Source organism: Ipomoea triloba, chromosome 15, assembly GCF_003576645.1.
Source record: "Ipomoea triloba cultivar NCNSP0323 chromosome 15, ASM357664v1".
NCBI classification, from domain to species: domain Eukaryota; kingdom Viridiplantae; phylum Streptophyta; class Magnoliopsida; order Solanales; family Convolvulaceae; genus Ipomoea; species Ipomoea triloba.
In genome coordinates, this window is record NC_044930.1 from 2,829,886 (window position 1) to 2,857,115 (window position 27,230).

Consider the following 27,230-nt stretch of genomic DNA (forward strand, 5'->3'; position numbering starts at 1 on the left):
TGTATAGAAATTGTTAACGGAAGGTATAGAATTTTTATATCAAAGTTCACAATGCAATATGAACTGTGAACATGGTCCATGGTATAACAATTGGCCGTGTTATTTTATTTTAAATTTTTTTATAATATTTAAATTTATAATTTTTGTGTTTTATTTTAAATATATAAATTTAATATATTAATACTAAAATTGAATATTAAATTATAAATTGAATCTTAAATAATTTAAGTGAAGTTTCTTTCATTAATTGAATCAATACATTTAGACCCTAGAAGATTATATATTATGTGGTGCAGTATCAATCAATAAATTCAAGCATGCTATCCACTTAGAAGCTTTTTGTTTGGTTTGTCAAGCTTAGGGCAACCACACATTGCTACTAGAAATATCATTAATCTTATCAAATCACCCGGCCCTCTTAGCTTGTGAATGGCACTGCTAGCACAAGTGTCCTTTTGGAATTTTGTTTTTATTCAAAATAAGAAGTTTTTTCTTCATATTATATGGCGACGAATACACAATGCTCAAGATAATGAGTCTTCGACAAATAACTATTAACGAGTTTGACTAGTTAATAGCATTAGCAGGTTATAGAAAAATGTTTGGCAGATTAGACGTTAATTGATAGTCAATTATAATAATGTATTATATCATACAAAATTTTTATTTTTGTTGTATTATTACTCTTTTATTAAAACTCCTAATGTATGTAATAACATTATATTTATAGGGGAAAAGAAGATAGCCATCGATCAACCAACGCCAAACATTCCTTTGGTTTGTATTCTGGAGCTGTGTGACCAGCACCCTACAAAATCCATCATATTTATTCATCACTGATTATGTATGAATGGACAAATAACTAAAAATTGTGGTACCTTCACAGTTGCAAATGTGAGATAGAATTCATTTCCCGCTCTCATGTATCTTTCATAATACCTACACAAACATGATCTATTCAATTACAACCTAGCTAGCTATAATATATGATACATTCAATCTAAGTTAAGCTTTGGTTTCAATTTAAAGTGATGAAAATTTTAAATGGAAAACCTACCCTGCAATTTGGCCATTGACGAACCAAGGCTTCCAATTGCAATCCACTGTCAAATTTAGAGAGTGTATCCAATTCAGAGTGCCAAGGTATGGAACATCCATGTCATGGTCACCACTACAATAATAATATAAGCAAGTTGGAATTACATTATTACCAAAAACGCATGCTAATTGGAAATAGAATATGAAACAAATCGCAATCATGCTTTCTTTACTTGATGATGGATGAAAACTGAAATTTTTTCGTAATGTTTTCTGCAATGACTAGAATGACTATACCTGCGAAATAAAATATGCATTTTTCATGATTATAACAGACTAGGATTTGAGTCATTTGACTTCACCTGTAAACCAAAACTTGAAATGGTGTAGAATTACTGAAAAGCTGATGATACTCAAAAGCACTTGGTACATCTGATTCAAAAGCTAAGCTTTTATTGCATCTTTTCCAGTCTGGTATGGTTCCCTGATCAATAAACCAATGATTGAGTAAGATAATTGTCATGGACTCTTAGGTAGAAATATATGCTTACTTTTTCAATGCCAAGAGCTTCTTGGACTCTTGGATCATTTGCCCAGAAATAAGAGGGAATGTAATTGTGGCTCTGCAGAAAAGTAGAGACCAAACATAAGCTGATGATGAAATTATGTAAAATGTTGTTCTGATCTGCTAGAGAAAGGGGAAGGGGAAGGGGAGTTACACGACACCAAGGTTCCTCTTCACTTCTGAGGAATATGTCAATGTCAATCTGTGTCATAGAAGTTGTTTCATCAGATTGATCTTCTTTGCCAGCATTTGGATTGGGAGAAGTGACTCTGCAGGTTGGCTCCAGAACATTTCCAAGAAATATGCCTTCAATGCACTGCACACACCTTAAAATGGTCACCCAATTCATGTTGGGGCTCAGAGAAAATATAATGGTGAATCTGAATAGATTAATCACCTGCTGAATAGGCTGAAGAGCATAGAGGCACTTGAAGTTAGATGGATCTGGGTTTACATATTCCCCATTACAGCTACTTTCTGCAAACTGATTGATAATGCAACGCATTTGGTAACCATTTCAGATGATGATCACAGAGGGATAATATGCAAAAGAAAATGGACTAAAGGAATTAATTAAACCAGGCCACCTTGTAATATTTATCTGAGATGATTGCCAACTTGTGAGCATATGGGATTCTCCAGTTAATGTCATGGTTATAACTTGTAACAGGGTTGCCAACAAAGTAGCCCTGCATCAATTTTTGTAAAAATTACATGGCATAGCACCAGGCCAGGTATATTTTCTGTTACACCGATATTAACATTAGTGTCAATAACTCCGGGTACAATGTACTTGGTACTATCAGCATTTGTACCCATAGACACCAGAGAAAACCCTATATGTATATATTGAATTCTTGAAGTTTTCAATTAATATGTACTATTCAGGCAAAAACAATTGAAGACTTTTGATATCTTGCCCATAAAAGGCGAAATCCCTGGTCCGAAGCCTCCACACCCCGGCCTAATAGGATTTGTGGAGGTGATAAATCACAGTGACTAAATGGTCCATTAGACAAGAGTACTGATATCTGATGAGATCATACCTGGATAAGCATGCGTGGCTCTGAACCATTTTCAATGCCTGCAATCACATAAATCAGAATATATATACATTATCTTCAATTCTGCAAATGGAGAAGTGAGTTTTATGTAGGAAATTCTGGCCTTTCTTTATCTATGAGACAACCATGGGGACAATCTTGCCAGCATAGGAATCTCCAGCAATGTACAAAGGGTTTTTCTGAAATTGAGGATGATCTGACAGCCACTGCATAATATTCCATTTGTTGTCCCCATTATAACAGCAGCTTTTGAGGTATCAAATTTCATTTGCAGAAGTAGAACAACAACATTAATGCATGTTTGCTACCTTCTGAAAAAACGTGTAAAGATGGTTGGTCCATGTTGTGTCTGTGGATGGGTAATTTTTTGGGCTTTTGGCATACGAAAATCCAGTTCCAACAGGCGAGTCAATGAATATAATGCTTGCAATCTGTGAATGAATTAATTAGATTTCCCAACAATGTTACATTCATAATATGGCAATAAAACAGTTCCAAAATCAAGAAATGGGATAAGTCTAAGCTAAGCAAGAGAGTGCACCTTTGTCCATGAATATGGATTTAGGTTGATTGAGGGCAATGTTCCATCAAAAGAAGGAATGTCAAAAGTAAATGGACCTACAAAAAATATTTGCTAAAAAGATTTGTTTCTTTTGATAGGTATTCTTTAGATATCACAAACTAGTATTATGAAATTAAGACGAAATGGAATACCAATTTCATAGGCAAGACCAGACAGGCCAGAACAGCCAGGGCCACCGGTTAGCCAAAGCACCAAAGGATCTTTTTCGGCATTCTTTTCGGACTCAACAAAGTAGTAGAACAGTTGCACATCCTCATACTCCCCCACACCAATGTACCTACACAAAATATAAACAAAATGAATCATTAGATTCAGGGTATGGATTAAACTAAGTAACCAAATAATATTTGTTAAGTAGAAACAATTAAAACAATCGCTAAGGGATAAAGACACTCACCCAGTCTGGAGCTTGAAGGGAAGAGTGCCGGAAAGCCTGGCAGAGTGTCCACTGATTTGAAGGATACAGCCAAATTACAGCAGAAGAAGAAGAAGATGATTATGGAGATACAGAGGAAGAAGAAGTGCAGGCATCTCCAAGTCGGAATAATAAGCATCCTTTGCTTCTCAAATCCATATAATACTGCAAGGATTGCTCAAAGGAACAGCTGCCATGCCTTTTCAAGTTTCCCAACTCTTAGAGCAATCACAAGTGGATTAATCCAAACGCAACCCTAAATCCCTAAATCATCTCAAACCCCAGCAAGAACACAGTAGCGATCTCATTTCTGTTATGCTCGCCTCATGCTGACGCCTAATGTCCATGCGGGCCTGCCCACCTTTGGCTGTTACGAAGACAATGAGGGCTCTTGGGCAATTGGTCTTTTCTATGGTCACTCTCCTTTCTCAGCTCCCTCAAACCAATCAGCTTCTTCGTCTACTTCTATTTATACTAATTTTAAGGATAAAGTTCTTATTTTTATAAATTTCAGGTACAGGATTTTCAAATATATAGATTTTTTTTTTCTTTCAAGGAAGTTCATCTTTTGGAACGCTTAAAGATTGGATCTTTTAGCAATTAGGTCTGGGATTTGAGTTTCTTCCGGGGAATTTTGAACAGGGTAAAAATCTTGGTTTTGGATTGAAGTCTGAAGCTGAAGACAATAACGAATAGATGTGTTTGGGTTAATGTTAAAATGTTAAAATTTAAAACTTAAACACGTAAATAACATAGAAAGTTCTCATCAGCTTAAATCGGTGTTATGTCATTCTGATAACTGAGAAACCTGGCAAATGAATCGATATGAATTTTATGAAAGGTCAATGTGCAGTATGAACAATCTGAGATATATTAGTTTATGATGCGGGACGAGATTCGACCTTAATACTAAAATTGAATATTATATAATAAATTGAATCTTAAATAATTTAAGTGTGTATTCGGAAATTTGTCAATCATTTTTCGATTTTCCCGTATTTGGTAAAGAGTGAAAAATTAGAGTCAAAAGAAAACAAATGTTTGGTCAAACGAAAATACACTTGTTTTTTTTTGGAAAATGACTTCGTTTTTTTTTTTTTTTTTTGACATAAGCCATTTAACGTCATGTTTAAAGTTCAACCAACTTAAGTTATTCAAACGTTGAGTAATTTATACTCCTCCCCTTTTTTTCTTGTTGATTATATTGTCTTTCAATTCATCTTATTTAATGAACTAAGGTATTTCTCAAAAAAAAAAAAGTAAAACTATAAGGTATTTAATTAGGTTCAACTACTCCTCGAAATTAAGACATTTATTATTAAGATACTTTTTCCTTCTATATTCCACAAATTAAAATCTCATTACAAATTTATATTACACTGAATTATTATTATTATTATTTGGAAGACATACTACATTGAAATACTGAATTATAACACGCTTAACATAACATATGAGCTGAGCCAAATCAAATAAACTAGTACATCACTAAATGGCTAGCTACTTGTAGAGATTTTTAGACAATCTCGGTTTTGCAAGTGCAAAGAGTGAATTTGCAAGAAAGTCGTCATGTTTAGACTCGGTTAAGTCTATGCATGACAGGTCAGGTGGAACGCTCCAAGTGAAGCCTTGAACGAGCCTAGCCATCAGCATTGCACACATCAAAGAACCTAACTTCACACCCGGACAGCCTCGTCTCCCGGCACTAAATGAAATCATATTCAGGTCCGAGTCGGATAAGACCACTTCCCCACCGTCCTCCTTTAGGTGACGCTCCGGCTTGAATTTGAGGGGCTCCTCCCAAGCCTTTCTGTTCCGGCCTAGCTCAATGCGACTGGCGATCACTTGGCTGCCCTTGGGAATGAAGTAGCCACCTACCACGGTGTCCGCGATGGACATATGAGCAGGGGTGAAGGGTGCAAATGGGTGGAGCCTAAAACCTTCTTTAACACAAGCCTTTATATAGTTTAGCTTAGGTAAATCGGATTCCTCAACAAGCCTGTCCCTCCCCACCACGTTGTCTACCTCTTCCACTGCTTTTTCCAATAGTTTTGGTTGGTTTAACATCTCTGCCAGTGCCCATTCCGCATTATTCGATGGATTGTCTATAGTTGCTATCATTATTTCCTGTGATATATTACATTTGACACAATTGTTAGATTACATTGTAAATTAAACCAGAAGATAAAAATAGGTACTATACGTACCAGAAGTTGTGTTTTGATCTCTGTATCATTCAACATTGGTCTTCCAGCATCATCCTTGAGCATAAGAAGAACATCAAGAATGTCTTCTTCAACAGTTTTGGTCCCATCTTTCCACATTTGTATTCTCTTGTCCACTTCGGTAGCCAGGTGTTTTCTGGTGACCGCCAGAGCTTTCCTGATCATGCTTTTATGGCCGTCGATATCTATTAGCATGTATAGAAGGGTAGCATAGTCTATTCACAAACTCAAAGCAGTTACAACAAACTTTACCGCCATGTAAAACTTATATAATGTTCTGTATCTGCATGCTAATGATAACATTCAGTTTTCTCCCATCCTTTCTGTTATGATCTCGTAACCTCCTCCTTTGCCGCACTCTCTGCTTCTACTTGCGTCAATATCAAATACACTGAGCCACCCAATGCAGTCGCCCACCCCAAATCCATAAAGATAGCGAAGAATTGTGAAGAGGGCCTCAACCAGCTCTTCATCTACGGCACCGGGTCCGCCGTCTTCCGTCCCACTGCCAAAGTACCTCTTGTTGAATAACATCTTCTTAGTCACATTTCCGCAATAGTGTTGTGTGGCCGTTCGCACATTAACAACCGCTCCCTTACTAGGACTGCACTGATTGTAGATGTAACGAAGGAGATGATTGGCTTCTTCCACCCTTTTATCGTGATGCAAATGGATTGCCGCCGGAGAAAGCACGTGCGTGTTGAGAATTCTTCGCATTTTCGTCCATTTTTCGCCGTACGGGAGAAACATGGAGGTCAAGAACCCGTTGCTGATAATACGCGCAGACATGCAAAGGGGTCTTGACGAGAAAATAGAGTCTTGTTTCTTCAGAAACTCGCGAGCCAGCTCCGGGGAAGTCACCGAAATCACGTAAGTGCCCCCGAGACGGATGCATGCGATTTCAGTCTTCATTTCATCCATCAAGTCGTGTATCCACCGGAATACAGGCTTTCCTGATCGGAAAATCTCCGGGAAAGATCCCACCAGGGGCCATGCTTTCGGCCCCGGAGGAATTGGCAGCTTTGACTTGTTTCTTCTGTTAGTTAGCCTTTGCCTTGTGATTACAACAACAACAACAAGTATTAATAATGGAAGAAAGATTGAAGAAAATGTAATGTAGTCATAATACCACAGATGGCTGCCATTAATTAATTTGCTACTTCAATTGCTGTGAGTATACTGTAAAAGCAAATGCAGTTTGCCCTATTTATAGATGCTGTTGATACGTTACGTTATGCATGAATGGTAGCAAATTAAAACTCATGACTCCTTTCTGTAATTATTGCAGTTTGGAAATTGTAATAGCTTTTTTGTAATTGTTAGTTAGTTGGGAGAAGAAACGTTATTGTAATTTTTAACATTGCACTTGCTTTTCTATTTTAAATGTCCTAATTGTTGTAATATTATGTTATGTTACAGAATACTATGTCTATTCATTGCACTTATGACATTTTATAATTATGTCATGCATAACTTTATGACATTTTTAATTATGAAATGTGTTTTTTATATCACGGTTATGTTCTAGAAAAAAAAACATTTGTTTTTGTGGCAATTCAATATTACATCTTTTCTCGGTCTTGTCATAATGATTTTAAGAAAACTTAATTCCATTTTTGGTCTTAGATTTATAGGTGGTAGTACAATTTTAGTCATTTTTTTAGAACATACACATTTGGTCCTAGTATTATTGTGGCATGACCATTATTGGTCCTTTATTAACAAAATAGTTCTAATATCATTAAATACACAAACATTTCGGTCTTCAATTATGAATTTTTTCAAAAAATAAAAAATTAAACATACAAATATAGTATGGTCAACTCACTTTGTATAAAAATGACCAATTTTTTTTTGAATTTAACAATATTTCAACGATTTTGTTGACGGAGGACAAAAAATGGTTATGCCACAATAATACTATGACAAAATGTGGATGTTCTAATAAAAAAGAGCTCAAAGTGGAATGTCAACTATAAATCTAGGACAAAAAATGGAATCCACTCTTTTGAGAATCATATTTTGAAATTTCTTTGTGTTAGGGATGTTTGGTTCAAGTTATATAACAAAACCAAAGAAATGTGACATTCCAAAACTTACATTTCCATTTTGGTTCATGTTATCTTACTTTCCCAAGGAAATAATATTTCCCAACGAATGCAATATACCCTCCACATCGAATTTTGATGGGAATGTGATTCCCTCACAATTCTTATGTTATCCAAGACTTCGGTGCATATTTACTATTGTTGCCATTTTAATTATAATTATTATAAAATATATATTTTGTGTTAGCCTATTATATGTATAATTTTATATTTTATTACATGATGTTAGCTTATAAAGTAATTTTGTTTCTTAAGTTCAAGCTCTTAATTAATTATTTTTATATCATTTACTGATATATATTATCATTGTTTTATTTATTTATTTTAATTTTAAAGTTTATTGAGATACATGAAAAATATGTTAAGAATATTAAAGTAAAAATAAATAATTATAACATGAAAGATAACTCCTAAACCAAATAGGTTTATATTGCATACCTTAATTTTAATTAAAAAAAAAAAGAAAAGAAAAAGGAATATAACATTCCCAACAAGCACATGAAATTGAAAGTCATTTCCTTATGTAAACCATTAAGAATTGGAAAGTTTTCCCGTCAATTATTCTTTTAGTGTGAAAACGTGAACTAGGGAAAAGATCCTTGAGAAGTAAAATAGTTAGTTATATGATAACAATAATAATATTATGTGACATTTAATAATATTGTGTAATATTATGTTATGTCACCGATCATAAATAGTTTGCTTATTTTAAATCTCTTAACTGTTGTAATATTATGTTATGTCACTGATTATTATGTTTATGCATTGCACTTATGAAATGTTATAATTTTGTCATAATTTTATGATATTTTTAATTATGAAATGTGATTTTTATATCACGATTATGTCTTCATTGCAACCGATGATTCAATGAACTGTATTGTTACTATTATCATTAATATTGAATTTTAATAATATGATTTTGAATCATATAATTTTGAAACAAATTTCATTTTCATCGAAAACATCTATTTGTTAATAGTGATAATATTATGTAGTATTTAAAAATGATTCACATTAAATGTCAGGGTTTATGATTGAGAAAATTAATTATTCTATTATTACTGTTACATGACAATTATTAATATTATTAGCGAGGCTCACGCGATGCGCGTAATGCAAGGGCCAAAAATAGATCAATATGTAAAAGTTTCATACAAAATACAAAATATATGTTAGGATGATTGTAATAATTGACTAATATTACTACATAATTTGATTTAAGTTAGTATTATCAATTTCTTCATACACGTTGTCATTAATAATATATTTATAGAATCATCGCACTACTAAAAAAACATATAACATTAGACATATGACGTTGCCTTTAATAAAATCGTCATTAAAGGCAAATGAATGGGGCAGCACCATGCAAATTATCTTACGTTAATCCAAGCTGCTCACTGCGTTGGTTAAGTCCGACCCCGCCATATTATTATTTCAAAAAAAAAAATTGAATAGTTTAATCATCAATAATTTCACATCCATTAAATTCATCTAGATAGATTTACTGCTCTACAAAAATTACACTTCAAATTAATAAAAATTGTACACTTAATAACATAAAAATATACACTTGAATGCACAAAAATGTGTCTTTAAATATCAAAATTCTGCACGTGAAGGCATACATATGTGCAACGAAGCAATTTATGGTATTAAACTACAAGGTCATTTGCTATATTATACAGAAATAGCTGCTGGCATTTCTTTTGTCATATTTTACCAGTGATGTTTATTTTTTAAATAGTTTTTTATAATTTTTAAATTAACAATTTTTGTGTTTTATTTTCAATATATAAATTTTATATATTAATCCTAAAATTGAATATTATATAATAAATTGAATCTTAAATAATTTAAAGAGATAATGACGCTTTTAACTCCTAAATAGTTTTAATTTTGAAAATTTAGTTATTGTCATCAATTGATTTGAACAAATTTATTTCTTTAATTCTTCATAATTACATTTGGCCTCTAATGTTATATACGTAGTAATTATTAATTAGAGACCTTGTTAATAATTTTTTTTTCATTGACTTCCTACAGAGGAGGAGAATCCTACATATTAATTTTGATTATTTATGAATTAGGTTTTTATCAAATCAAATATTTGATGAAGATTGCCTACGTTGTTAAGAGGAGAGAGAAGGAAGCTGGGGAGTAATCGACAAATATAACTCATGAAAAAACTATTAACAAAGGTTGTAATTATATAACATCAGGGACTAAATATTGTATATTATCGGCAATTGAATGACTAAATTTATTCAAATCAATTGATGGGGCCGGATTGTTTTTAAATACAATAATTTAGGAGCCAAAAACATCATTTTTACTAATTTAAATGAAGTTTCTTTCAATGAATTGACACACTGATAACCTGCAAGAGTATGTACTTTATATGTGGTGCAGATAATATCAAGAAATTCAAACATGTTGTCCACTTGAAAGGCCGGTTTGGTAAAAATATGTGTGAGACCGTCTCACGGATCTTTGTCTATGAAATGAGTTGGGTCAAAATGAAAAGTGTAATACTTATACTGAAAAATGTAATATTAATGAGCAATAAAGTATTTATTACTTATAAAGGGAAGAATAATATTTTTGAAGAAAAATGTAATATTTGTACATTTTGATTTAAAAATATTATACATTTTTTATTAAAAGTATTGCACTTTCCTTTACATGTAACAAACACTTTATTTCTTATTGCGTAGAGCCACCACGCATTTTTGCTCGGAGAAATATCATTAATCCTTTTAGGGCAAGCTAATAGAAATATCATTATTAATCTTACCAAATCACCCTCTTGTGACCGACACCGCTAGCACAAAAGTCCTTTTCGATTTTTGTTTTTATTCAAAATAAGAAGTTTTTCTTTATATTGTATGGCAATAAATAGACAATGCTCAAGATAATACATTGCTGTATATCCAAAGTCCTTGTGGTCAAGCGGCTTTGTTGTGGCATCTTAGTAGAGGCGTTATTGACTCTTTCTTTGTGCTTCAATAGGTTTTTATTTTCGTAGGCAAGGTTAGAGAGGGCGGAACACTCAAGGCCACCGGTTAACCAAAGCATCAAAGGGTCTTTTGCAGCATTCTTTGCAGACTCAACTAAGTTCTTGTAGAATGGTTGCACATCCTCATATTCCCCAACATCAATGTACCTACACAAATAGAAACAAAATGAATGCATAAAGTTGGGTTTTTTATTCTGGGTATAGTTCAGGTTAAATTAAGTAACTAAATAATATTATTTAAGTGGAAACAATTAAAACAATAGTTGATTACATCAGGCTTAAGGGATCCTTTGTTGTATTTAACGGTCCACAAGAACATTGAATTTTACAAGTCATTGTTGAAATTATAAATTGTTAAGTTTTTTTATGTTTAAGAACAATTATTACAACCAAATAACTTGTGGTTTAGTGGCACCCGATTTATACTCTCACATGAAAGGGAGTGGGTTTGAGTCTCAGTGGAGTCAACTGTTGACTCTTACATGGTAACAGAGTTAGTAGTACAAAAAAAACAATTATTGCATACCTATTTAATGTAAAAACACATTTTTTATATGATTTTTTTTTGTTTTCTAGCCCCATCCATCTAATAGGAGGAGGGCTAGTTCCCTAATATGGCATGTTCTAACTTGTAATGCTCTAGCCTCTAGGTACTACCTCATATTGAGTCCCTAATTCTGACCAAACTGGGCTTCAAAGAGCCAAACACGTCCCATATCACCCATATATGCCACTGAATATTGTTTGACATGATTATGATTGGACCGTATTGCGAGATTATTGCGCCTCAATTATTAAACAAACTGTTCATTGATATTTACGTTATTAAGTCTATGCAAATATCATAATCACAACATAGTAAAATTTTCTTATTCTCAAATAAATAAACGAATAAAACATGTGTGGTAAGACACTCACCCAGTCTCGAGCTTGAAGGGAAGATTGCCGGAATAGCCTGGCAGAGAGTCCACAGATTTGAAGGATACAACCAAATTGCAGCAGCAGAAGAAGATTATGGAAATGCAGAAGAAGAAGTGCAGGCAACTAACTCCATAAAATTAACATCCTTCTCAAATCCATATAATACTGCAAGGTTAGCTCAAAGGAACAGTTGCCAAGCTTCCAAACTCTTAGCATGTGGCCATTTTTTTACCACATATATATATATATATACAAACAATACTCTTATTAAAAAAAAAAATTTTTTTAAAAATTTTAAAAAAAAACCCAACTTTGATCATTGTCTGTACTTGTTATGCTCCCCATCATGTCACAGCTGGTGCATGCCTTGCTGGCCGATTTGCTAGCCAACATCTAAATAATGTGATGACGAGGTTGAATTCTGTGACTTTCACTCAAGGAGAGTTATAGAGATACTATTTAAGCACAAGTTACTTAGTAAATATTATAAGATAAATTGAATCTTAAATAATTTAAATGAAGTTTCTCTTATTGAATCGATACATTTAGACCCTGCTAGAAGAGTATATATTATGTAGTGTAGATAATATCAAGAAATTTAAGCATGTTATCCATTTAAAAGATTTTTGTTTGGTTTGTCAAGCGTAGAGCCACCACACATTAATTCTAGAGATATCATTATTCTTATCAAATCAACCAATTGTGAATGACACTGCTGGCACAGGTGTCCTTAATCTTATCTAATCGCCCAATTGTTAATGACAACTCTAACACAAGTGTCTTTTTCAAATTATTTTTTGAGTACTACTGACTATATTACAATGTAGTATCTTTGAAATACAGATACAGTCAATGCTTCCACTAGAGTTTCAACCTGTAATCTCTAATTTGGAGAGCCAAATGGTGCCATTATTCAAGATATATAATATATTGTTGCATCCTTTATGGGAAATTAAGACCGTAGAATTTTTATTCAGTAGTATCCAAATTCTACGTTCCTGACCATTGCATGCATTCATAAATAAGTAAACAAGGATAATTCTTATTGGCATGCATGTGAGTTATTTTTCTAAAGCGATCTCTTCTATTAAGTTTTTGCATTGGGTTAATCATATAAAATATATGTTAGGATCAAGGACTTACCACTACATTAAAAAAATTATAGCTTGTAGCAATGATGTAACTTTATTTCTTTATATATAGCTCTCACATTGTTGAGAGAGTCTTGGCACTTTACCAGCTTCAGCCCAACAAATCTCTTAACCACCAATTGCTGCACTTGGAAAGTTATCAGCCTCTGTCCTAACAATATCCATCTCTTGTATGATTATTTACATGCTATATATTACACAAAAATGGAGCTTACACAATACATACCGTCAGGTAATGACTATTAGTTATGTTTCTTTTGTCACCCAATTGATAGATCAACTTAAACAAGATAGATACCCATCATTTCAAGACAACTATGAAGTAGAAAGCAAGGGTGGGAAATTAATTTTTTATGTAATTGATGACTATAAGTAGAGATTCTCAGGCAATCTAGGTTCCACAAGTGCAAAGAGTGGGGTTTCAAGAAAGAGATCGTGTTTAGACTCGGTTAACCTTATGCATGGCAAGGTAGGAGGGACATCCCAAGTGAACCCTTGAAGAAGCCTAGCCATCAACATTGTAGTCATCAAAGAGCCTAGTTTAACAGCCGGACATCCTCGTCTCCCAGTACTAAACACCAACATCTTCAACTCCGAGTCATTTAAATTCACTTCTCCACCGTCCTCATTGAGGTGGCGCTCCGGCTTAAACATGAGAGGCTCCTCCCAAGCTCTTGCATTCCGGCCAAGCCCGACGCGGCTAAGGAGCACTTGACTGCCGTTGGGAATGGAGTAGCCACCCACCGCGGTGTCTGCCACGGCCACATGGGGGATGTTGAACGGCGCCACTGGGTGGAGGCGGAAGGCCTCTTTAATACACGCCTTGACGTAGTTTAGATTAGGCAAATCGGATTCCTCCACTAGCCTCTCCCTCCCAACCACGCTGTCTATCTCTTTCACCGCCTTTTCCAGTAGTTTTGGTTGGTTTATCATCTCCGCCAGTGCCCATTCCACAGCATTTGATGGATTATCCGTAGTTGCTAGCATCATTTCCTTTTTTTAACAAAAAAAAAAAACATGTGCTTTTAGACCAGATTTTAAACCACCTATAGAAAGAATTAAGTTTGCTAGCATGAAAAAGTGGCAATAGACTTGGTTTCAATTCATTCATTGAGCTAGCTTTATGATTATCATAAAATTAGCTAATTCTACTTACCAGAACTTGTGTTTTGATCTCTGCATCACTCAACAAAGGTCTTCCAACATTATCCTTGAGCATAACAAGAACATCGAGGATGTCTTCTTCTACAGTTTTAGTCCCATCTTTCCACATTTGCACCCTCTTGTCCACTTCGGAATCAAGGTGTTTTCTCATTACTGACAAAGCTTTCTTGATGGTACTTTTATGGCCACCGATATCGAATATACTCAGCCATGGGATATAATCAGAAATTCCCAATCCGTAGAGAGTTTGAAGAAGTGCAAAGAGGGACTTAAGGAGCTCTTCTTCTTGTTCTTCCATTCCGTTGCCGAAGAATCTCTTGTTGAGTACCATCTTGCTAATGACATTTCCACAGTACTGCCGTGTGACAGTCCGGACGTTAACAATAACATGCTTGTCGCCGGTACCGGAGATGTTGCAGTGATGGTAGATGTATTTAACGAGGTTATTGGCTTCTTCCACCCTTTTATCGTGAAGCCAGTGAAGGGTCGCCGGAGAAAGCACGTGGGAGTGGAGAACTCTTCTCATTTTGGCCCATTGATCGCCAGTGGGGAGAAAGATGGACGATAAGTATCCGTTGCTGATAAGATCCGCGGACATGCAAACGGGCCTGGACGAGAAAACCGAGTCTTGCTTCTTAAGGAACTCGCGAGCGAGCTCCGGGGAAGTCACCGGAATCACGTTAGTGCCCCCGAGACGGAAGCATGCGATTTCAGTGTCCATTTCGTCCATGAAATTGTGTATCCACCGGAATGCAGGCTTTCCTCGGAAAATCTCCGGGAAAGATCCGACGAGTGGCCAAGGTTTCGGCCCCGGAGGAATCGGCAGCGATTTCTTTCTTCTGGTAGTTAGCCATTGCCTTGTGATTCTAAGCATTACAAGAAGTATTAATGGAAGAAAGAGTGAAGGAAATCTAAGATAGACCATAATATCAGAGATGGTTGCCATTTTTGTGAGCTTTTTACTAAAGTAGCTTATCACTTATCAGTGAGTGAGTTTGCCCTATTTATAGTAGCTAACATCCAATTACTCCCTCCCACCTTACTCAAATATTATTTACATGTCAGAAATACTAATGTAATTCGAACTAGAGGGATGACAAAGTCGATCAAATCAAAATTGCTGAAATGTAAAGGCTGTTTTGAGCAGAACAGAGTTTGGGATTGACCTTTTTGAGAACTATTACAAAAATTAAACTAAATTTCTAAAGAAAGAAAAGAGCCTTGGGCTCCACTTATGTTGCCCATCCAATATGAGAACATCATATGGGCACTTATCTAAGGAAGAGAGGTCCCTCTATTTAAATTTTCGATGTGATGGTGATCCCACATCACAAAGGAGAGTGGCTCCCCATTGTTTGTCTGTCTGTTTCATAATAATAACAATAATATGAGTGTTGTAATGGGATTGAACGTATGATCTCTTATGTACGAGGGTCACAGCTATGCCCGCTTGACCACAAGGTCTTTCACAATCATGATAAGAGTTATTTCCCATATAAATGCTAAATTTCCTTATCTTCTTTGCAGAAAGCTATTTGATTTGGGAAAACAATTTTACAAATTATCTTACCAAATTGTGCAGTATAATGCAGCAAATTAATATAAATCACGATAAGAGTTATTCCGGGTATATATGCTAAATTTCTTTTTTTAGGAAGAGATTGTGGGTCAGCTTAAACGTACTAAAATTGCAGATTTGCAGCGTCACGTGCAGAAGCTATTGAGAAACGTGCTTAACATTTTAAAAAATACACACAACTTGAGAAACGACTAGAGGTGTTAACCCTTTGGTTTAATGGCCACAGACTTAACTTTCGGGGTAACGATGGCAAACGGCTTGTGTCGGCATCGGCATGGCATGCATGGCGCAGCACCATGGATTTTTATTTATTTATTTATTTTTGTGTAACTCAAGTTTTTATCGTGGGGCATAAACCGCATAATGATTATGTGGAAATAAAATGCAACTCAACCGTTAAACATTTTTAAATCATGCAAATATGCAATGCACTTCAAATAAAATAACCAATTGCCTCATACAACTCCTTGTAAACATCTGATCGATGAGGCAGCATATTATTATGTGGAAAAAAAATTATACGTGAAATTTTAAAAAAAAAAAATTAAATTAAGAAAGTAAGGATAAGGAGAATTCAACATTGTTTTGATAATGTTTTACATGAGACGAAAACTTGTGTGAGACCGTCTAACCGTAAGACGGGTTGGGTTGGGTCGGGTCAATATGCAAATGTAGTACTTATACGCATAAATGTCATACTTATATGTTCAAATGTAATACTAATCAGGAATAAAATTTTTGTTACTTTTAATGGTAAATGTAATATATACTTTTTAAGGGAAAATATAATATTTTTTACATTTTGATTTTAAAGTATTACATTTTTCCTCAAAAGTATTATATTTTTCCTTATAAGTAAGGTGCACTTGTCAACATTACATATTAGGAATGGCAATGGGGCGGGGTGGGTGCGGGGGATATAGCCCCCGCCCCCGCACCCGCATTCCCTACCCACTACCCGCACCCGCACCCGCGCGGGTAATGAATTTCCTACCCCATCCCCGCCCCCGTGGGGATTTTGCGGGTGCGGGTACTACCCAACCCGCAACTCTAATTATTAAATTAGATTTAAATCTAATAAAAATTTTATATTATAATTCTAATTATCACATGGATTCTTTTTATAAGTTTGAACATAACTCTAAAATTTAATAAGAGTCAATGACGTTACTCATTAATTGGAACTAAAATTGGGTTGGTATAATAAATTGTATTAAGTGTTTGCTCATTATGTTATTTGTGTTGTTCATTTTCAATATTCATACACAAAACACTAAGATAATAAGATGATAATTCAATTGAATCCCTAAGTCACTAACATATAAAGAAGTTTAATTCATTATGTATTTTTAATTATAAAAGATACATAAACTTATATAATAAATAAATTAAAATAACACAAGTATGTATATATATATATATATATAAGTGCGGGTGCGGGGCGGGGATACTTCCCCCCGCACCTGCCCCCATACCCGCGCAGGTATAAAAAATTCCCCCCATACCCGCACCCATTACCCATATTGTGCGGGTATTTGAAAACCCATAGGGGCGGGGATGCGGGGAACCCATTGGGTGCGGGTAGAATTGCCATCCCTATTACTTATTATGAAAAATGTAATACTTTTTCTCTTATAAATAGCAAAAATTGTATTCTTGATTAGTATTATATTTGAGCATATAAGTATGACATTTGCATGTTGTTTCGACCCGACCCGACTCGTCTCACAAATAAAGATTCGTGAGACAGGTTTACACAACTGTGATCATTTACATAAACGTATGATGTGACATTAATGTTAGGAATCAACATTAAATGACCTTAAAGAAAGTTGCGTTTTAAAATATTTGCAAGACATTAGAGATCAAAGACTTATATATAGTCAGTGAATAAATAAGTAATTGGTTTATATTTGTTCCTATTATGTGGAAGAATAATATCATAGATACTATTTTCAGTATTAAAGATTACATTTGTAACATGGTTTGATGTCAAGATTTATTAAAATATTTCTACATTTACAAGTTTGAAAAAGAAAGAGGTATAGGGAGTCAATTATTGTACTCTTTTGTCAATTGAACCTTTTTATAATAATTTATTGACATTTAAACTTTTTCCCCTTTTGTATATTAATATTTAAGAAGAAAGATAAAAAATAAAATGAGTGGTGCATACTATGCATTAGGAATTTTTTTTTTCTTCTTTTAGTCAAGCTAGTGTTGACCCTGGTCATGTCAGGGTAATCTCACAGGACCCCCAAATCTTTTGTGGCCATAAATATATATATTGAATAGTCAATTCAAAAACAAAGATTGTAAGACTTGGGACTATCAAGTATCGAATGTAGACAAATTGAGAAAGTGGTGCAAATTAACAAAGCATTCATCTTCCAAAGAATAACAAATGAATTTTATTTTAATGAAAATATCAAACACATATTTCAAACGTGTTTCTTCATTGAGCATGTCTCTACCACACAAATCCTAGCTTGGAGAATTCGAGAATCCCAAGGTCGATCTTAATTATTGATTGAGTCCTGGCGTATGGGCCTAATCACAAATTCACAATTCGGCCAGAATGGGGTACGGTGAAAGATTGTATGGTTAAACTGGAATCTGCAGAAAAAGAAGTGATTGAGGTTCAAACTCTATACATGGGCAATTTATATCGTGGACCACGGTGCACAATATATTGTGCATTCCGTACCAAAATGAGTTCTGTGTATTCTAGGTAATTGTTCTGTGTGTTGTAGGCAATCATTCTGTGTATTCTAGGCAATCGTTCTGTGTATTCATGTTAGTAACATATGCTGTGATGTGTTTGTGCATTTGAATGTTTAGGAGGATGAGTTCTGTGTATTTTGTGTCAATATTCTGTGTATTCATGTTATTAACACAAATTGTGATGTGTTTGTACATTTGAATGTTATGAGGATGAATTCTGTGTATTTTGTGTCAATATTCTGTGTATTCTGGACAAACGTTCTGTGTATTCTAGATAATAATTATGTGTATTATAAATAATGAATTACCTGGAGTCATTCGCGTCCGCTAACATCAAAACGACATCGTTTCGGACCAGAGTCCGGTCCACGATATAACGATTGAGTCTAGGCTGCTGGCAGGTGGGTGGACATGATTAATTGAACATGTCAACTACGTACTATTTTTTAGAAAGGACAATATAAAATGCTGCCCTTACCCATTTTTTCAAAAAAACAAAAAAAAAAACAAAAAAAAAAACATCACCGAATCGCCATCCATTAGAACACTTAGTCAAGTGGCTTTAATTATTTTCACTATTTCAATAGCTAGATCGGGTATCGAATTTGATACTTCACTAGTACAAAAATCACCATAAAAATGAGATAATTTATGTCTGGTGTTTAAACAATAGACTCGTAAAGTGACACAATGGCAATTTTGTAACTAAAAGTTTGATATTTAATTTTTTTTTTCAAAAAAACAATAGACTATCTGCGTCCGAAGTCCTACACAAATAGTCATATACTTTTTTTATTATTATTATTAAATAAAAGTTAATCTGCGTCCGGTATTAATAATATATACCGGACTGACGGAAATAGTTAGGGTTTCTTTACCCAAATTAATTTAATTCTTTCCCCATATCCATCGTCTTCCCCAACGTCAATTCCCCACCCAACATTCTCAATTCCATCGTCCCCATCTTCACTGTCATCGTCACCGCTCGATCGTGCATACAACAGAGGTGTCGGTGTTCTCCGTACAGCAGAGGTTGCCGCCTGCTAGTCTCCATCGTAGTACGCAGCCCGCATATTGTATTTTTTAAAAAAGAAGGACAATCTGCGCCCGATGTTACTTCAAACGCAAATTGTTCAACCAATCTACTTCTCTTGCATATCCGTCTGAAGTAGAGCAGACATAGATTGTCATTTACTTCAGACGCATATTTCTCATTTTGTACTAGTGTTTATTATTACCATGTTTGTTTATTTACTTTTACTATCAGCCTATCATATTATTCAATATGGAATTGAACATTATTATATAAAAACATATATGTATGTGCTTATATATGTATTATATATTTAATATATTTGTTTATTTCTATTTAATTTATTTATTATATAAACACATATACATATGTGTATATATGTGCATTATATATTTTATATATTACTTTAATTTAATTAATTTATTTTGATTTTAATTTTTATTTACTCTCAAACAAAAAGACTTCTTCTATTTAAAATCATTACAATAATGATGAAGTATTTGATTCCAATTTCAATGTTTTGCAACATAACATGATTTGTATTTTGATGCTCGACCAATAATGCCCAACCTCCGGGTCAATTGGACTGAGGCCATGTTCGAAGAAAATGGAGTTAACACCGGTGTTAGGAGTGTCGAGTTCCAATCTACTAGGGGAGTAACTGAGTTGCTTATTTATTGCTCTGGGACTATTAGAACTATAAAATACATTACAAATTCATACTACACTGTAATTATTTTTTTTGGAAGAAATAATACACTGAATTATTATTATTATTATTATTTGGAAGAAATACTACACTGAAACTGAATTATAACAAGCTTAGCATAACATATGAGCTTTAGTACATGACTAAATGGCTAGCTAGCTACTTGTAGAGATTTTCAGACAATCGCGGTTTTGCAAGTGCAAAGAGCGAATTTTCAAGAAAGAGGTCATGTTTAGACTCGGTTAAGTCTATGCATGGCAGGTCAGCTGGAACACTCCAAGTGAAGCCTTGAACAAGCCTAGCCATCAGCATTGCAGACATCAAAGAACCTAACCTCACACCAGGACAACCTCGTCTCCCGGCACTAAATGACAACATCTTCAGCTCCGAGTCGGTTAAGACCACTTCCCCACCATCTTCCTTTAAGTGACGCTCTGGCTTAAATTTGAGGGGGTCCTCCCAAGCCCTTTTGTTCCGGCCAAGCCCAATGCGACTGATGAGCACTTGGCTGCCCTTGGGAATGAAGTAGCCACCTACCACGGTGTCCGCCATGGACATATGAGGAGGGGTGAAGGGTGCAATTGGGTGGAGCCTAAAACCTTCTTTAACACAGGCCTTTATATAGTTTAGCTTAGGTAAATCAGATTCCTCAACAAGTCTCTCCTTCCCCACCACCTTGTCTACCTCTTCCACTGCTTTTTTCAATAGTTTTGGTTGGTTTATCATCTCTGCCAGTGCCCATTCCACAGCATTCGATGGATTATCTATAGTTGCTATCATTATTTCCTGTGATATATTACATTTGACAAAAAAACATGCATGCATTATTGTTATATTACATTTTAAACCAGTAGGAAAAAAAAAACATAAAAATAGGCACATATATATATAGAACTTATTTCAGGTGGGGCCGCCCCTTAACGTGCCAGCCGTCAGTGCGACTGCACCAATAGTTATGCAAATATACACCATTAGTGTTAGGAAACGCACAACAAAAAATGTAAAAATATACCAAGAAACGCACCATTAGATACACATCACCAAAAATGCACCTCTAGGTATGCATAAACGCACCACACAACGTTCAGAAATACACAATTAGGTGTGGGAGGTATGATGCATATTTTTGGGTGTGTTGTGCCCTTTGTAGTGTATTTGTGAATTTTATTGTTGTGATTTTCGTAACACTATTGGTACTTTTGTTAACACTATTGGTGTCTTTTTAAGTGGCCGCACCACCATACAGTGGCATTTGAGATGAAGTATATATATATATATATATATATATATATAATACCGGTACGTTTTACGTACCAGAAGTTGTGTTTTGATCTCTGTATCATTCAACATTGGTCTTCCAGCATTATCCTTGAGCATAAGAAGAACATCAAGAATGTCCTCTTCCACAGTTTTGGTCCCATCTTTCCACATTTGTACCCTCTCGTCCACTTGGGTATCAAGGTGTTTTCTCATTACCGCCAGAGCTTTCATGATGATGCTTTTATGGCCGTCGATATCAAATATACTCAGCCACGGAATGTAGTCAGAGACTCCAATTCCATAGAGATAGCGAAGAATTGTGAACACCGCTTCAAGCAGCTCTTCATCCACGGCACCGGGTCCTCCATCTTCCGTCCCACTGCCAAAGTACCTCTTGTTGAATAACATCTTCTTAGTCACATTTCCGCAATAGTGTTGTGTGGCCGTTCGCACATTAACAGCCGCTCCCTTGCTGCACTGATTGTAGATGTAACGAAGGAGATGATTGGCTTCTTCTACCCTGTTATCGTGAAGCCAATGCTGTCTGGCCGGGGAAAGCACGTGGGAGGTGAGAATTCTTCGCATTTTCGTCCATTGTTGGCCGTAGGGGAGAAAGACGGAGGTCAAGAATCCGTTGCTGATAAGACCCGCGGACATGCAAAGTGGTCTTGACGAGAAAATGGAGTCTTGTTTCTTTAGGAACTCGCGAGCGAGCTCCGGGGAAGTGACGGGAATGACGTCAGTGCCCCCCAGACGGATGCATGCGATTTCAGTGTTCATTTCGTCCATCAAGTTGTGTATCCACCGGAATGCAGGCTTTCCTGATCGGAAAATCTCCGGGAGAGATCCGACGAGGGGCCAAGGTTTTGGCCCCGGAGGAATTGGCAGCGATTTCTTTCTTATGTTAGTTAGCCATTGCCTTGTGATTCTAAGGATTACAAGAAGTATTAATGGAAGAAAGAGTGAAGGAAATCTATAATACACCATAATATCATAGATGGCTGCCATTTTTGTGAGCTTATCACTTATCAGTTAGTGAGTTTGCTACTTGTTGCCTTGGAGTAAAAGCACATGCAGTTTGCTCTATTTATAGATGTTGAATGTGTAAAAAAGTACGTAGTATGTATATTAGTTAACACAATATAGTAGCTAACATCCAATTACTCTGCAATGTCTGTACATGTCAAAAATACTCATGTAATTCGAGCTAGAGGATCACAAATTAAAGTCAAATCAAAATGCTGAAATCTTAAAAGCTATTTTAAGTAGATTTGGGGATTGAACTTTTTGAGAAACATTAAAAAACAATTAACTACATTTTGAAAGAAGCTCAAGAAAAAGAGCCCCGGACTCCACTTTTGTTGCCCATCCAATGTGAAAACATTAGATGGGGCAATTATCTAAGGAAGATGAGCCTTGAGTTCCTCTATGTAAATTTTCAATGTGATGATCCCACATCACAAAGGAGAGTGGTTCCCCAATGTTTTTTTTTTTTTTTGTATTTTATTATTATTATTATTGAGGATTATTTATTTTGTGTTATTTTTAACTATTATTGTTATAAATGTTATTTTAAATCATTTTACATTTAATTAATCAGTTAAGAGTAAACAATTAATTTATCAACTACATTTTATAACCACCTAATACTATCACATGGTTAAAAGAGCTAATATTGTACTTAGATCAGGGCAACCGCAACTAAACATTTTAGGTATCAACTTGGTAACTACTCCGTATAAGATAAGTCCAAAACTGATAAAATTTGTAATTTAAATTAAATCACAATAAATGATCCGTTATATATATATATATTCTAAAACTGACAAGATTTAATAAGTTAAATTAATTTCAACAAACATCACAATTTAAAAACAAATAAATTAATAAATTAAGAAAACCAATGGGAGTACGCTTCCTTCTTTGGTCTTGTTTTAGAAGCCGATGGTCTCAATTAGCAATCATTATTGTGTGAACTATGGTCTACACAGTTGTGTAAATCATATTATCAAATAATGTACATTCAGTATAAAAATAATGTATTTTTAATATATTAAAAATGTACATTATTTGTGTATTGAATATACATTATATTGTATAATATACATTCAATATACAAATAATGTACATTTAATATATTAAAAATGTACTTTTTGTGTCTTTTTTCGAATACTATTGGCTCCTCCCCAACTAAGATTTGAACCCACAACCTCATATATATAGGAGTACAATTTGGTGCTATTAGACCACAAGATCTTGTTTAAAGTTAAATGATTTAATTGTATTTTTTGTATATCGATTAAACGCTAACATGATTCTTTTTTCTTAAAATATATACGTGCAAACTCCAAGCGGGAGACATACACGTAGTACGCGTCTGACCCCAGCTTTGTTGCATGCAGTGCACGAAGACATATACACACGTAGTATGCGTCTGACCACAGCTTTGTTGCATGCAGTGGAGAGCAGATAATTTGACATTTTAACAATTCTTCTGTTGTCACGTTCTTGGGTCTGGGATAACGAGATTTCATCCATTAAAGGAGAGCAGGTATCGTACACTACAGCCAGTGGTAGTGTAAGTTTTTTGGGTGAGTGGATCTGTAAGAGGTATCCTCACACTGAATAGAAGCAAAGCTTTAGTGTTCCAAACATAAGATATATACTAATGTTCCTCGTGGAAATATAATCTAGCCAAATTGAAGGGTTGATTTGGATACAAACATAATATCAAACAACACACTATAATGAAAAAAAAATGATAAGAATGTGGAAGTAGATATGAACTAAAGGTAGGTCAAGATACTGAAACTAAATTGGGAACCAAAAGATGATAGATGTCATATAGCAATAGGGAAGCCTTTCTCAATGTCATCCCACACTCCTAGAACATTCAAGGACATTCTCATGACTCAAGAATGTCTAAGAGGCATTTCATCAAACACTTCCCTTTCTCAAAGGGGAAACATGATTGATCAACTCCTCGAACTTAGACTAGGTTGTCACTCCCTAATCGGGACTCGAATAATCATGTCAATCAACAACATCAAAGTCATGTCTCAACTTGCCTTAACTAATTCAAAATTGTCGATCAAATACCTAGCCTACACCCCTACCTCCTTTCAATGAAAACTAATCACAGATAAACATAATGAAAATAGCATAAGATTCATAATCAACAAAGAATTCTATAACAAACACAAGATAAAGATCAAAGCGATAAAACAAGAAAGTAAATGCAAAACAACATGTCCTAACAAGACAATTAATGAGTCATTTTATACTATGAAGCCTCCTAACCGCCCCTAAAAAGGGGAGTTGATCATAACTACCTTGTTGACCGAGTCCACGTGTGTAGCGCGCAAGGTGGGTCGGGGCTACCCTTGTCGAGGCCACCTATCACCCAGGCCACCCTGACGCCACCTCCCGCCGAGGCTACCTTGAGGCTGCCTCTCGCCGAGGCCACCCTAGGCAGGCAGATGTCGCCCATGCCGAGGCTGCCTCCAACTGAGGCGGCACTTGGACGAGGCCTACCTAGGCCGAGGCTTCCTCTCCAACCGAGGCCGCCCAGGGTTGGGGTCGCCCTCAACCCGAGTCATCTTCCGAGATGCTTTTCGGGTCGCCAGGGTTCATTAAACGTTAACTAAGCATTATATATGAAATTCCTTGTGTCCTGTAGATCCTGTATTCTTAGGGTTTATCTTACATGTGGTATCATAGCTAGATTGAAAAACATATGTTTTTCGTATATGATTATGCAAATCAATAGCTTGTTACGTAGCTTACTACAACATCATATTATATGGATATGTAAATTACAGTACGTATCGATATGTTTTAAAGGATTAAACATATGTGTTATTTACGTGAATAACTACAATACTGATACTGCATCTTGTATTTGTGTCGTCCCTTTCAATGAACTCTATAATGGGGCAAATTCATTGAATGATGATTACTGCATTTTATTATTAGTGCTTTAGTATTATGAGATTTGGTTGCTGATTCAGCCACTTAAGGAGACTAATAGTGATAATTATGTATGTGGATTTTAACAATTCTTTTGTTGTCATGTTCTTGGGTATAACGATATTTCTTTCATTAAAGGAGACCCCAAGTATTGAATTGTACACTCATTAGACATTTTAACAATTCTTTTGTTGTCACATTCTTGGGTATAAAGACATTTCTTTCATTTAAGGAGACCAAGTATCTTGCACCACAGCCAAGAGAAAGTGGTTCTCATCTTAAAGATAAAGAATCAATACACTACCAACATATTCATAGTATATGTTCAACATTTATGTCTACTCTGATTTGAATGGTGTTCGAACCTAAAACCTTCCATATGAAAATTGATGAGTAAATTAAGAATAATAAATATTTAATAGAATATCTATGATTAAAATGTGGTTCGAACTTCCTTATGTAAATCAATGAGTAAATTAAAAATAATAAATAGTTAACACAATATTCCGTTACTAAAGTTTACACAGACAGAATGCAATTGTTTTTAGGAAATGTAAATGATGTAATAGAGGGTAAGTATGAAAAAAAAAATCAAAATAACATGAACCATTCATTTCAACAAATAATTTGACTAATATTTTTTAGTTCGTGTTATAACTTATAAGCTAAGCATAACTTTATTGGCTTTATTTTTTATTTTTTTGACCAACATTGGCTTTATTAGATTAGTAGAAATATAATTTTCACATTTTCAAAAGAATAATATTTGGGGATAACGACATTTAAAAAATTGTTTTATTAAGGGAGACAAGGTTTCTTTCAGCTTAGCCAGCAAAATCTTCCCAGCTACAAAACGTTCTTATCTTCAAAGAATCAAAAAGCGTATAAGTGCAATTGAGCGCACCAATCAAGTTAAAGACTAGTCTTCTAAGGTTAGTCAGACATTTAGTTTGATAATTACAAAGTTTAAAGTATGATTCTCGTAAAAATAATTTATTAGTTTTTATAACAAGTTATATTAGTTTAAAGGTGAACTTTGGCCCAAGTTAATACTATTTCACAATCTCTTGTGAAATCAATGTGATATTACATTCTGCAAAATCACAAATAAAATTTGTTTAAATTTTTTTAAAGAAAATAATATCACACACATATATATTTCAAACGTGTTTCGTCATTGAGCATGGCTCTACCACACAAATCCTAGCCTGGAGAATACCATGGTGGACCTTAATTATATTGCCAGATTACTCTCCAACATCTTACGTTGTACTGCTGTTGCTTTCATATATTGAAAAAGAACATAGGCTAGTTTACCTCCTTGTAGTCCTTTGCTGGCTAGGGTCATAGGGCGAAGGTTTACTCACTACTCACATAGTTAGGGGTGGGGTTTATTCATTAATCCAAACAAAAAAAAAAAAACAAAATGCCAACAATAGAAAAACAGAAGCAAATTATTTAAAAAGGTAAATACAAAATGAAAGAAGAAAAGAAAAGAAAAACTAAAAATTAAACATGGGGAATAATTACCAGAAGTATGTAACCGAGTTGCTAGGACTTACAATTGATTTGATAACCACAAGGCTCTAAGTTCAATTATCAAATGCAATAGTTGTTTATTATTAACCTTAAATTTCTGTAATCTTTTACTGGTTAAAGGTCGGATTTTCTTGTAAATTAGAAAAGTATGTGATCGAAAT

The 27,230-nt window shown here is 34.7% G+C and overlaps 3 protein-coding genes, 1 long non-coding RNA gene and 1 pseudogene across 4 annotated transcripts; all 5 read right to left on the reverse strand.

Annotated features, from left to right (window-relative positions):
• Positions 1-588: 588 nt before the first annotated feature.
• Positions 589-3,781, reverse strand: LOC116006805 (annotated as a pseudogene).
• A 1,384-nt stretch (positions 3,782-5,165) lies between these two features.
• Positions 5,166-7,998, reverse strand: LOC116006809 (phenylalanine N-monooxygenase-like). Its single transcript, XM_031247306.1, has 4 exons — positions 7,991-7,998; positions 6,283-6,944; positions 5,873-6,105; positions 5,166-5,792 (listed from the first exon to the last, which is right to left on the reverse strand). The coding sequence occupies exons 1-4, from the start codon at positions 7,996-7,998 to the stop codon at positions 5,166-5,168; spliced, it is 1,530 nt and encodes a 509-aa protein (XP_031103166.1).
• A 2,839-nt stretch (positions 7,999-10,837) lies between these two features.
• Positions 10,838-12,130, reverse strand: LOC116006911. The gene is made up of 2 exons (XR_004095182.1): positions 11,939-12,130; positions 10,838-11,167 (listed from the first exon to the last, which is right to left on the reverse strand). It is a non-coding gene; the product is annotated as an uncharacterized LOC116006911 (long non-coding RNA).
• Positions 12,131-13,259: 1,129 nt separating this feature from the next.
• Positions 13,260-15,187, reverse strand: LOC116007596 (tyrosine N-monooxygenase-like). Its single transcript, XM_031248310.1, has 2 exons — positions 14,249-15,187; positions 13,260-14,085 (listed from the first exon to the last, which is right to left on the reverse strand). The coding sequence occupies exons 1-2, from the start codon at positions 15,179-15,181 to the stop codon at positions 13,459-13,461; spliced, it is 1,560 nt and encodes a 519-aa protein (XP_031104170.1). The 5' UTR covers positions 15,182-15,187; the 3' UTR covers positions 13,260-13,458.
• Positions 15,188-20,347: 5,160 nt separating this feature from the next.
• LOC116006810 (isoleucine N-monooxygenase 1-like) lies at positions 20,348-22,569 on the reverse strand. Its single transcript, XM_031247307.1, has 2 exons — positions 21,616-22,569; positions 20,348-21,087 (listed from the first exon to the last, which is right to left on the reverse strand). Exons 1-2 carry the CDS (start codon positions 22,567-22,569, stop codon positions 20,461-20,463), a joined length of 1,581 nt encoding a protein of 526 aa, XP_031103167.1. The 3' UTR covers positions 20,348-20,460.
• Positions 22,570-27,230: the final 4,661 nt, after the last annotated feature.